Source organism: Chelonia mydas, chromosome 3, assembly GCF_015237465.2.
Source record: "Chelonia mydas isolate rCheMyd1 chromosome 3, rCheMyd1.pri.v2, whole genome shotgun sequence".
Classification (NCBI taxonomy): Eukaryota; Metazoa; Chordata; order Testudines; family Cheloniidae; genus Chelonia; species Chelonia mydas.
In genome coordinates this window covers 95,525,825-95,539,518 of record NC_057851.1, presented here as the reverse complement: position 1 = coordinate 95,539,518, position 13,694 = coordinate 95,525,825, and the positions used below count along the sequence as shown (strand labels likewise).

The 13,694-nt window shown below is 41.2% G+C and overlaps 1 protein-coding gene across 2 annotated transcripts in view; it reads right to left on the bottom strand.

Annotated features, from left to right (window-relative positions):
• The window catches only part of LAMA2 (laminin subunit alpha 2), a 457,344-nt gene that overhangs the window by 132,591 nt on the left and 311,059 nt on the right, over nucleotides 1-13,694 (bottom strand). For both annotated transcript variants that reach the window (XM_037894776.2, XM_037894777.2), the window contains exons 23-27: nucleotides 11,200-11,436; nucleotides 9,334-9,477; nucleotides 2,049-2,228; nucleotides 1,025-1,213; nucleotides 799-932 (exon numbers count right to left, since the gene is read on the bottom strand). In XM_037894776.2, the coding sequence (XP_037750704.1) occupies nucleotides 799-932; nucleotides 1,025-1,213; nucleotides 2,049-2,228; nucleotides 9,334-9,477; nucleotides 11,200-11,436 (884 nt within the window). The remainder of the gene's footprint in view (nucleotides 1-798; nucleotides 933-1,024; nucleotides 1,214-2,048; nucleotides 2,229-9,333; nucleotides 9,478-11,199; nucleotides 11,437-13,694) is intronic.

The window sequence follows — 13,694 nt, the reverse complement described above, 5'->3', positions numbered from 1 at the left end:
AGCAAAGAGAATGCTTTTCACAGTTTTCCATGAGGTATCATAATTACTTTCCCACTCCTCTAAGCTGAGGTTTCCCTGTGCACATCACACAATGTTGTAAATTGACCATGCCAAAAATAGACAATATGAACCGACTGACACCCGCAGCTGCAGGGGACATCCAAGTTTTGGAGAATGGATGGTTAGTTCCTTTAAAATTACTTACAAAAATTAATAATTAATAATAAATAACAACCATCTGCTTCTATCACTTTTAGGGCACAGATACTAGTCTTCCATGTCTCTGTTACACAAATATTGCAAAGTTACACTATATCTTTTTAATTCTACCACCATAGTAGTACCTTCTCGAAATTTTATATCTTGATAGAGATATTTGTAGCCTATTACTTTTAATTTGCCTCTACTATATTGGTGTAAGTGTCATTATAACTGGGCACTATTTGCATCACTAATCATTTATTCACTACTGATTGCCAAGAGACAAATATTTCACAGGCCAAAATTCATATTTATATAATAACACAATATTTGCATAGCATTCAAATCTGTTTACAAAATATATTTTTGTTTTTTTCTTGGCTTTGGGATACTGAGAATAAAAGTCTCATTTGGCTACAATAATTATGGTTTTCTCTTAATACAATTCCTTTCTTCCGCTTCTCCAGCTATACTGGACACCCTACTCTTCTTGTACATCCCACTGATTTTGTGCCTGGCTTAAAAATTCAGTTTGAAGTCTCAAGTGAATTAGCTGGGATGACTGCAGTATTTCAAGCTATTGCATGAAATTGTTACCTGCTTTGTCTCATGATGCTGCCATGAGAAGCCTTAATAAGAATGTAATGAATGTTGTACAGCACATCCATGAAGTCCTCACGTGTCACAGTACTACTGACTCTTGGGTCATCACCATGATATCTCCATTCATGCTGAAGGAAACAGTAACACAAAAGCCAGCCAGTTAACAGTATCAACAGAACCAAGGGTTAACATTCTGAAACAGAACGGACTAAAACGTTACCTCGGTCATCTCTATCTCATGCCTCGTCAGCTGGCCAATCAAAGGGGCAGCCATATGCCGGATGATAGTTCTAGTACGTGTGGGAGGCCCACCTCTGATGATGACTTGAGGATTATAGGTAGCAAAACCCGTCTCCTCGCGTGCTTCAAAGTAGATAGCATATTTCAGTTTCCCTCCATAAGCAGTCAGCTAGCGAAGCAAACAGAAATACCAGTTACAGTTAGCTACAAATATATCTCTGTGCATACATGATGGATATGTAAGTATTACAAATGGATGTATAAATACGTGTGCGTGTGTGTGTACACAGAGGCATGTGCTACTTGGAATACATGGAGATCAAGGACTGTGCACAGACATACATGAAGGTAATCTGTTTCTGCAGAACTGTAAAAATAAATGTCCCTCTTTGTGAGAGTCTGTGGGAATATCAACATTCCCATGAGCCCAATCAGGGGACTTCAAAAGTGCAACACACAATAGAGCCATAGAGGTGCAAAAGGCCCAAAGAGAAGGCTGTTTCAAACATTTTCAACCGTGTCTACACAAGACATACAAAGCTTATGTAACATTTCTGTCAGATTGGGAGAGGCAGGGAGTCACCAGAGTGAAATATTAATTTAATACAATCCCCCCACCTTTTTTTTAATAGTAGTTTTGTGAAAAGCTCCATCTTGTGCAAATAAATAAAATCACAAGGTAAAATCTGGAATTCCTGACAGATCTGTTGGCTATCATTGCCTTCGATGGACAATAAAATTCCCATTAGCAGCATATTTCTTATATATTTGTATGATTAAATATCTAGTTTAAGATAGTATTGATGTTACAGGATTCCCAGTTTTGATGACAATTAATAGAATTTCCAATTATTTTTGTGACAATTTTTCCTTGACAAACGGTACTGACAAAAATATTTATTCTTTGCAAGCACCTTCCAGTTTGCTGTGATTTTCCCAATAGAGGAATCAGAAGCATTTATAAAATGTCAATTTTTGTCAGAATTCAAAGAAATCATCTTTACCTTTCGTCCTTCAAATTGCTCTGGAAGTTTCCAGTAAATAGGTTCTGATTGGAGATCTTGCATCACCAGTTCAATGTTAGCTACTATCTCTGGGTGCTGGAATACAACCCCTCTGGTAGTATTGTCCTGAAGGTTTTCATCTACCAGTGGAAGAACCATCTGTTCCGGCTTCAACGTCAGCTGCACATATTAAAGGGATTAAAAAGAAAAAAATTATTTTTTCAAGCTTTTTTCATGTAGACAAAGTCTTGTTATTCTTTTATTTTTTATTCTCTTAAAAACTGGTTGTACTTACTTTCACACTAGCCCTTAGTCATGTGAGTAGTCCCACTAAACAGAACTATTTGAGTAAGTGTTGTGCACTGTAAGAGTTCCGCCATCTAGCCCTTTGCATTTAGTGCTCATGACAGTGAGGAAAAAGCAGCACTGGCTAGAACCAAATACCATGTGATATGAGCACGTGTCTGCAAGCTCTTCACAAACCTTTGCCAATGTAGCTTGTTCATAAGACTTTGATATGTCTGTTATTTCAGTCCTGGGCCACACCTCTGTACAGAGTCTGAGAATCTTATATTAAGATGAAACACACCTCTTATTTTCACTTAAGACCTAGACTTACAGGGTAGATAGGCGTAATATAGGCATTTTTGTTACATTTATTGCCACCGGGCAGCTAATGTGAGAATAACTATTTACTGTTAGAAGCTCTAAGACTGTACTGAGCATGCGCCACTGGGTTGGAGCAATGTGAGGAATTTTTTCCAAGATGGAGACTGATTAGTTGTCTTTGTGATCCTGTACCACAATAAAATATCTCCTTTTTCAGTTCTAATCCATTTTGGGTCTCCATATATTACATTGGCAATGAGGATAAACTGAAAAAAACCATCAGACAGTTCTACATACTGTGCAAGTGACAACCTTTTTTTGCCTTTCCATATGGCTGCATATGGAAAAATGAAAGAGTTTGATGCAGAATGGGAGAACTGGATTCAGTACTCAGAGACTCTCGCAGTACTTCATTGCAAATGGTAAAGAGGATGATAACAAGAAACATGCCATGTTACTGAGAGTTTTTGGAGCAAAAACATACAGTTTAATTAGAAGTTTGGTGGCAGTGGAAAAGGCCCATGCCAAATCCTTTGATGAGCTGGTTAAAGTTGTCTTGCACCATTATAACCCCAGGCCATCAGAGATTGTGTAGCATTTTGAATTTAACCGTTTCTCCCACCAGCCTGGAATGTGGTCCATAGTAGTTTTTGTAGAAGAACTGCGTTATTTATCAGAGCTTTGTGGTTTTGGAGATACAGTAAATGCCATGCTGTGGGATAGACTTATCTGTGGTTCAGTGATGAAAGAGTTCAAAGATGTTTGTTGGCAGAGTCCACCTTAGTTTTGACAAAGCTCTGGAAATAGCGTAAGGTATGGAAGTAGGTACGCAGCATGTTTTGGATTTACAGGGAAGCACTAAACAACAGTTAGATAGCCAAACTGTTGTGGGGATCTGCTATACACAAATTGTCCAGCATTTCACACAAAATAAATGAATCTTTAAGTAAACAGAGGTACCTCCTTACGAACACACAACATTGCTTTAGAGGTGAGGAGAAACATGATCAAATACCCCTCCCCATATAAGGCTACAGAGTGCTGGATTTGTCAGAAGCGAAGTCATCTTACAAAAGCATGCTGTACAAAATGGACATATGAAAGGGAAAATGTGGGTCACAAGAAAGAGGCTTGTCATATTGCAGAGAAGGAAGAGGAATTGAGGATTTGAGGTATACGATGTTTAATGTTACCAACAAAAGCCAAAAGGAGATGGCACTGCAAGTGGATATTACAATTGATGGACAAAGAATAACCATGGAGACTGATACAGGAGCTTCTCTATCTATAATCAGTGAAGTTACACATCACCAGTTGTGGCCAAGGAACAATACGCTATAGCTGGGAATAGCAAAAGTGGTGTTATGTATATATACAGAAAAACAAGTTCCAGTGAGAGGTAAAGTCAATGTGGAGGTGGGATACCAGGATCAAAAGCTATGCTTACCTTTAGTAGTAGTAAAGGGGGAAGGTCCCAGTCTCCTTGGGCAAGACTGGTTAAAGCTATTAAAATGTAACGGGGCAGTTATCAGCCATCTCTATATGCTACATGTAGAAGCACTTTTTGAAAAAACACTCAGAGCTGTTCAAGGAGGGTCTTGTTACTTTAAAGGGGTCACTGGCAGAATTTACATGGATCCAGATGCTAATCCATGTTTCTTTAAGCCAAGTCAAGTACCCTATGCCAAGAACCATGAGGTAGATCCAGAACTGGACCAATTACAGCTAGCTGGTATTATTGAGCCTGTCCAATCCTCAGTCTAGGCTGCTCCTATTAACCCAGTGTTGAAATCAGTTGGTGGAGTGAGGCTATGCTGGGACTACAACTGTGTGGCCAAGTTAGATAGGTATCCACTCCTCAGGATTGAAGACCTGTATGCTACCTTATCTGTGGGAAAACCTTTCACAAAAACTGATTTAAGTAATGCAAATCTCCAAATCCCTCTGGAAGATGGTTCTAACAGCTATGTAATGATCAATACTCCCAAAGTGTTGTTTCATTACAACTGCCTCCCATTCAGAGTGTAAGCAGAGCCAAGTATTTATCAAAGGGCAATGGACAATTTATACAAAGGCATGCCACGTGTCTGAGTCCACCTTGATGATATCCTGATTACAGGGGAATCTGAGTCAGAACACTTGCAAAATTTGGACCAGGTCCTACAATAATTGGCTGAAGCAGTATGCATCTTAAGATGGAGAAGTGTATTTTTCAGTCTGCTGGAGTAACATACCTGGAAACAAAACTGATGCAACTGGTTTACATTCTCTAGAGGAGAAGGCACCACCACCAAAGTCCGTGTCCTTTCTAGCCAAATTTTTACCCAAATGGCAACTGTACTATTACAGAAAGGGATAAAATTCTAGTGAAGTCAAAAACAAGAAATAGCTTTTGCAGAAGCAAAGGAATTGCTGCAGTCAAACTTTTTAGTTCATTATGAAATCCAGAAAAAGCTAGTCTTGTCTTGTGATGCCTCATCATATGGGATGGGAGTGGTACTAGCCCACTGAATGTCAGATGGGTCTGAGCATCCAATCAGTAATGCAACAAGGTCACTAGCTCCAGCAGAATTCCCACCCCCCCCAAACCAGAATGAGAAGGGCTAGCAGTAGTCTTTGAGGGTAAAGAAGTTTCACTCTTAGCTATATGGCAGGCATTTTGTTATGCACAGACCATAAACCTCTGAAAGATCTGTTTGGTGAGCACAAACCTGTACCCCCTATGGCATCTGCCAGAATTCAGAGATGGGCTCTCACTTTATCAGCTTATGACTATGAGTTTGATTATAAACCTAGAAAAGCATTGAGATGCTCTGAGTAGACTTCCTTTACCGGATAGCCCGCCCAGAGTACCTCAACCTACAGGAACCATCCTCCATATTGTACTACTGTCCACTTCTCTAACTGAGGCAGCACAAATAAAAAGAGAGACAGAGCGAGACCCATTATTGTTGTGAGTGCAGAGAATGGTTACAACTGGCTGGATAGAGAGAGTAAGCACAGAGCTCCAACATTATTACTTCCTAAAGGATTCTTTACATGTCCAGATTGGGTGCTTATTATTAGAGTCCTGAGTGATCATACCTCCAAACCAGTGGTACTGAAGTTGTTACATGAAGCACATCCTGGCATTGTTCACACGAAGGGGGTCACGTTCAGTTGTGTGTGGTGCCCGGGAATGGATCAGAAAATCGAGACTGTTGGCAAACCACACACTGTTGCACAATCTAGCCGTCATACTCCACTGAAAGTTCCTCTGCACTCATGCGGGTGGTTTCAGTGACTCTAGGTGAGGCTTCATGTAGACTATGCAGGTCCATTTATGGGGAAAACGTTTTTAATAATAATTTATGTTCATTCAAAATGGACTGAGGCATACGCAATGCCCTCCTCCACAGCTGAGGCTACACTTGATAAACTTGAACTTACATTTTCCACTTTTGGATTTCTTGAGACAGTGATGAGTGACAATGGTCCCCAGCTCACTGGTGCTGTATTTCAGGAATTTATGGGAAAAAAACCCAGCATCAAATACAGTAGGACTGCACCAACCACCCTTCCTCAAGGGCCTAGTACAGTGGGCTGTCCAAATAATAAAAGAGGGAATGGAGAAGATGGCACAGAAGCCAAAATGACCAAGCTTCTTTTCCAGTATTGCATGATGCCACTAGCCACAACAGGAAAGTCACCTGCCGAAACTCTTAATGGGAAGGAAACTAAGAACTCATTTGGACTCTCTACACTCGGTTAAAGCTGCTAAGTTGAAGGAAAAGCATGCAGCACAAAAGTTATACTATGATGTCTGAGTGTCACCAAGAAGGTGCACATAATGCAGTATATGCTCTTCCGGCACGAACTGGTTAACTGTTCGCATCATAGCACATGCAAAACCACCTTGTTGGGTAACTGAGTTATCAGATGGGAGGCACATTTATAGATATCACAGTCATGTTCATCTGCAGTACCACGGGAAGTCACCAGTAGACAATTCTCATTTGGATATTGAAGTAACAGGTGTTGCAGAGTCATTAGACCACCCAATTGTTACTTCCAGAAATAGTGAGACTTGGACATTAAGCCTGCAGAGATGGTTGTATTATCAGAAAGTCCTTCTGCACCTGCTACTGATCAAGGACTGCAGGTGTTTCCATTGTACAGTTCCAGAAAATCTCCCAAACCTAGAGATAGACTGGACTTGTAGTAGTAAGGTGTAGGCTTGACATGAGTAATGGACATGGGTGAGGCCTCATTTCTTGGGAGACAGAATTAAGGAGGCAAATGGATCAGCAGGCTGGAAACAAAACGTCTGTACTAACTAAGATAAGGGGGAACACCCAGGGAACCATTTACAGTGGTCAAGATAACAATAGGCAAGATATTCCTGAAATATATGAGGTAAGGAATAAATTGTGCATGGACAGTGTGTGGACAGAGCATGCTGTAGAGGGATTGGTTCCTACAAAGGGACAAAGCCAATCCCAAAACGTGTGGGGGATGCAATGTCATGTGTAAATGCAATGTCATGTGTAAATGTATGCAAAGGAAGAGGTTTGTGAGGTATGACCTACACCCACCCACATTTGAGTCTGATCCACTCACTGTAGCTTTCCTGTATGCCAAACAAAAGAACCTGAGTAATGAGACTGGAGTCAGACTGAATTCTTGGGGAACCAAGTGGAAGAGGTCTCAGGGGAGCCCAAAGATAAGGCAATTATGCTAGCGATGGTAGAAAATCCCTTGCATTTGCCTGAGGTTTGTGGTAGTGTACCCAGCCAATTAGTGAGGATGTTTTGTTTTGTTGTTGCAATGTTAATGTTTTATTTTTATTATTAGGAATGATTTAGAGGGGAAGGAGTGTAATGTTTTAGGTATTTTTGTTATGATTAGTGAAACCTGGTGGCCAGTGTGAGAATACCTATTTACTATTAGCAGCCCTAAGGCTGTACTGAGCATTCTTCCTCAGGTTTGGGGTGGGGACAGGGCGTGGGAATGAGGAACTTTTTCTGAGATGTAGACAGATCAGTTGTTTATGTAATCCTGTACCACAATAAAATATCTCCTTTTCCAGTTCTAATCTGTTTTGAGTCTCAGGCAAGTGCATGAACTCATTGTACTGCCCAGCCCCACTTGCATCTTTTTCATTTAAAATTGAAACAAATTACTGTGTTCTCAAATACACTAAACTGTGTGAGCCCAAAAGTCACACTGATTGGATAATGTAATGGTATTCCACAACTATTTAGATGTTAGCAACCTCACTGAAAGAAAACCAATAATATGCCAGCCAAATCATTGCTGTGGTTAAAAGAAAACGGGAATAACTTCTGCCCAGAATTACCGAGATTGTTCATAGAAAGCATGCAACAAGCTGGACAAACACAGAGAACAATAAAATAAAAAATCAGAAATGCAGACACCATAATGCTAAGGAGTCAGGAACAACAATTAAGCTAATGAAGAAATCACATCTGGGTTTCACAAAATGCCATTTGGGCACTGAGGAAGAGGAGAGGCCCAGCACGGTATTCAATTATTGTGCTGATTATATTCTCAGGAGCTGTTGTTCAGTGACAGGACTTGGAAGTATTCCTTCCAGCTGCCAACTTCAAAGTCATGTTCCTGGAGTGGGTCTTGCTACTATTCACCAAGTACATCAGCCAGCAAGAAAATGGTTAACACACGTGAACTACATTAAAGATTTTCATCAGCCGCATGAAGTTTGTGAATTTATGGCTTTTCAAATGGCACTGACTCTGTTTTGAGATAGACTGGAGTATTCAAAACTATAAAGGCCCAGGTAGCCTACAATGTGAATCGGCAAAGTCTTGTTTAAATCTCAGAATTCAAAGAGGAGCGAATAAAAAGAGAATTTAAAAAACCCCCAGCTTTAAATAATGCTTCAGCTTTATTCCCTCATGTAAAGACCAAAACAGAGTTTACAAAAGGATTGATGCTTTCATTAGCTCTGTGGCATGACTGGTCTTATCACCTTCCTCTCGACCCAACCCACGTCGGATTTATAAAGTTGCACCAACACAGCTCATCTGGAATCCCTCTCCGTCTACCAGGAGGGAAGAAAAAGTGCTAGAGATAAACAGAGGACTTCAGTCACGAGGACTGTCAATCCAGCATGGGATCTGTGGTACCTCTCTCTTCTGAGGGGACAGGTCTTTTGTTGTTCAATTGGGCTCCACCCACCAACCCAGGATTTAAATATATCAGCATCTGTCACAAGCACGACTTTAAAAAAAATTGTAAGGGAAAAAATGAGGAGTTAATCAAATCAAATCAAATAGACATATTTAACAAGCAACAATGACCCTGGAATATGGTTAGGGAAACTGTGCAACAAGTTCTGATTCTCATCTCTGTGTCAGTGCTCTAGTGTGCTGGATCTTCACCACACAATTTTCCCACACTTGAATACACTGCTTTTTACTGGGTTTTAATAGCTTTACTTTGGCTTGACATCTATTACACTATCAAACAATTTTTTTTAATGCCTTGACCCTGATTGTCTAATGGAACATGCTCCTCTCTCTACTTCTCAAAGTACGCAGGGGAAAAGATTGCTTAAACGTTTTGCCATTTCCTAGCTACCTCTCTGTGCCTGACTAAAAGAAGCCAGCAGGAAACAACATTATCACATTACACGGCTCAGCAGTTCCCTACTCACCCACATGCGGATCAGTCCCTTTGCCTCACTGCACTGAGTAGTCAGACCAAAGCAATAGCAGCTGTTGCAGCCAAGTGGGTTTTTGGCATAGAGTCCAAACATTCCAGACCTGCACCTGTCACAGTGGACACCTTCCACGTTAACCTGCAAGAGAAAGAGCACAGGGAAGAGCTTTATTTAGACACACCAAAAACCAAAACCAACCCCATGCCCCACAGCCCATGCACAATAAAGGGATTTGGATGAGAAGAGTAGGTTTAAGGGAAAAATTAAGGCTTACGGTTTTCAGCCTCCAATCACACATATATCATACCTCCATCCACTAGATAAGTATGGGCAGAGGATGCTGGCTCCATGTTGGTAGAGGTACTTGTAGGACAACAAATTGCACTTTTGATATGGAGTGCTTAACAGCTTATTGATAAAATCAGTGAAATTATGCCCTCCAAAATTGATGGGTTAATCAAACCTTTTGTCTGCTGTGAGTTTATCTTGACACGTCAGAATATTTAAGGTATGGTACTGACTTTACTAGCTGAGGAATTTATTTTTATAGAACTATCAAGGGCGGTAAAACATTCCCACTTTCTCTCTTCATCTGATTGTTTTTCCGCGTCATTGAACAATATTTAAAGGGTTGAAATGTGCAGCTATTCACTATTGTAATGTCAACACTTTTAATTCCACTACGCCATTATTCCCAGTAAAGAAAGCTAGACTGTGTATCACTGGATGTACCCATCATTTACATTGAGCCTTTTTGAAAGGATTTTTATACCAATTCTGTGGCATTTTAAACACTCACAGCCAATATTAAAGAGCTGAATCTTTTATTTAAAGAACAATGTCAATATAAAACATACCAGGAAAAAAATCTCTATTTCTATTACTAACACCAAATCAGAGTATTAAAATTGAAAGAATGTTGACTATCTAATTTCATTTACATCTTTTGTTTAACTTTTTTTTCCTATCAGCCTTAAATGGTCAATGTCACCGCTTTTGCTCCTACTCAGTTACGGTTTCTGATTCTTATATAGGAGCTCCATGCTGTTGTTTTTTGATTCACAACGTTGCCAGGATCACATAAGTAAAAACAACTGCTTTCATCAAAATTTTTAAAACCCAACCAACTAAAGAAAACATTTCTTTATAAGGCTTTGTAAAATCTCCTTTCTCCCTTTGGGAGCTATACTTTAGGCCTAAAATGTGTTGACTAATATCCATTTGATAAAAGAATTATCAAGCAATAATAGTTATTTCAGCTCCCTCTTCCTTAATTATTAGCTGTCTACTCTCTCTGCATGTCTGGATGCTGAAACAGAATGAAGGATCCTAAAATGGAGTCACTCTGATGAGATGCATGAGTATTAATGTGACAAATTCTATAGCCTTACTCAACAAAGCTCCCATTGAAGTCAATGTCCCAGTAAGGATTAATTAAGGACTATGGGATATGGCCCAAATGTTGCTATCACCCAAAAAGTCATTCTAATTTGCCAAACGGCTGATTTTTACACTGAATATGGCCAACATGGTAACAGTTCTGTAAGGACAGGAAGAAAAACATAAAATAAGAAAAAAATCTAAGTCAAGGCCACATTTGGGAACTTGCTTTATTAAGCTTTAGAGGATGAAAGAGCAACCTAGTGTGACATTTAATTGTTTGTTTCTCCCTCTAGTTGCAAGACCCTTGGCCAGGAAAAAAGGGCTACTATTACAAGCAGCTAACAGAGTTTGTGTTTACTGTAGGTCCCAAGTTATCTCACTAACAATCTGTTGTGATAAGCGAGTACAAACTCCCACTAACTTTGAAGCAGGTTCCCATGGCACCATTAAGTCAGCTTGCATATCTCATTGCCTTACCTTGCAGCTACATTGCCCTGTACCATCAACGCATGAACATTTTTCCGTCTCTGCGTCACAAGTCTGAGGATCAGTCCCTGCCAGCAAGCAGTCACAGGGAATGCACTGTGGGTATTTCCAATATCCCAGTCTGCACTGAGTGCATTTGTCCCCAGCGAATTTAGGGTGGCAGGAGCAGCAGCCTGTATCTGAGTTACACTGGAAACTGAGGGATCCAACCACACTGCAATCACAGGCCTATAAAGAAGAGAGAGACGACAATAGATTTTAATCACATTTCTTGTAGGCATCCGATGAAGTGAGCTGTAGCTTATGCTCAAATAAATTTGTTAGTCTCTAAGGTGCCACAAGTACTCCATTTCTTGTAGGAAGTCTTCTCATTTGCAGCCATAGATGAACACAGGTTACTTGGGAGTTCGTATACAGTAATGTATTTCCAATGTTAACAGCAATGCATCTGTATCAGAAGGCCACAATCTAGTTAGGGTAAGAGAGGGGCCGGAAGTGAAACAACATGTATTTACAATATTATTTTCATCATATTTTATTTATCACTTGAGGCTTATGCATTGTAAATGAACCAGTCTAGTGGCCTGGTGTGTGGCCTCTGAGTCTGAGGTAGCAGAGTGAGAAATATAATGTGTTTTGTTAAACCCACAAACAAATCTTGACATCTGGTACAGGGCACGCTTAGACAACACTGCCAGAACTGCAGCTGCCGTAGGTCTCAATCCCAGTGCCACCAAGTCCCACCAGAACTAGTGCAATGATAATTAATTAGGTTCCAGTGCATGGACACCACATGTCGCAGTGCAGACAGAACTGACTTTCAGAACGGTCCTCTAGAGAAGCAGGTAGTCAGAGAAGCTGAAGGCCTCCAAAAGGTAGAAGAACCAATCCCTCAGGAGTATCACTGTGACTACTCGGTAATGCTAGCAGAGAACATTCAATTTAATCAGTGGCATGATGGGAGCCTCATATCTAGAAACTTTGCTTGCAATAGCAACATTGTCCAGTGCCACTAGTACAAGTTGCCACAGTAACTGGCGTGGACACACACTCACTAAAATTAAAGTAGTAAAGCTGGCAGGGAGAGGAACAAAATTTGCAGATTTAGTTTCCACTCAAAATTAAAATCTTGTTAACATGACTAGCTACAGGATCCCATCTGAATTTAAAAGCCCTGCTCACAGCATAGGTCATTTATATGACAGACACGCACTCAATCTTTACTGACTGCAACAGAAACACTAATGGTTAGCAAATGTTTGACAGGCTGCTGTATAGTCTAAGAATTAAAACCTTTTCAAAGCAGTATGTTTATTCAATATGTTATGCTGCAAGATAAATCCTAGAGAACAAATTGTTCACCACACAGAGAAATAGCTTGGGGTACAATATAAAAACCTAAATACCAATCACATATAATGTTTCTTTTGCAAGGAACCAGTTTTATGCCGCATCCTCCAGCCTGAGAGTTATGACAGGCTCTGAAACCTGCTCCACTAAGAGCTCAAGTGGAGTAGGCATTCGCACCTCACCTCGGAGAAATTAGCTGCAACATGCTAGAAGGGAAGATGTGACTGATATATCATTATTCATTTAGGTAGTGCCATAGCAGCTGCCATGCTAATACACTCATACAAAAGACAAACAGAGAATGGATTCCACAGCTCAGACAAGGGTCTTCACCCCTGTTAGGCTGGTTTCAAGCCAAGCATTCTATATTGCAGCAGAAAGGCAAAGATTTTACAAGAGGAGCTTTAAAACACACTCGGAAAAGATTCTACATAATTAGTGAGCAGCTTGATCTAGACGAGAAACAACCCTTTAAGGAAGGTCATTAATGGTATATGACTACGTTCAGGCAAAGCACACTCTTCTGGCGTAACTGCAGCAGTATTAAAGTGTTAATTCCTGGGAAGTGTTATGAGCTTCAAAAGACTGTTAGAAACAATGAGAACTTTTAAAGTTAAGTGGTTCTCCAGGCAGGGCAGGCTCTAGGATTTTTGCCAGCCCAAGCAAAAAAATGTTTTGCAGCCCCTCATCTTTTTTCATCCCCCACAACCCCCAGCTCCACCCCAACTCCACCCCTTCCCTGAATCCCCAGCCCCGCCTCCTCCCCTGGGCATGCCACATTCCCCCTCCATTGCTTCCTGCGGCTCGCCCCCCCCCGCAACCTCCCACCCTAGCTCACCTCCACTCCGCCTGCTGCCCTGAACATGCTGCCGCTCGGCTTCTTCCCCCTCCCTCTCAGGCAAGGGAGAGGCAGCATGTTCAGGGGAACAGGCAGAGCGGACGTGAGCGGGGGGGAGAGCGCAGGAAGTAACGGGGGGGAGGGGTAGAGGAACCGCTCCCCGCCCCAGCTCACCTCCGTTCCACCACCACTGCCTCGGCAAGCCTGGGAGGGAGGGGGGAGAAGCGGAACGGTGGGGGTGGCATGCTCAGGGGAGCAGGCGGAGGCGGAGGCGAGCTGGGGCAAGGGGGCACATTTC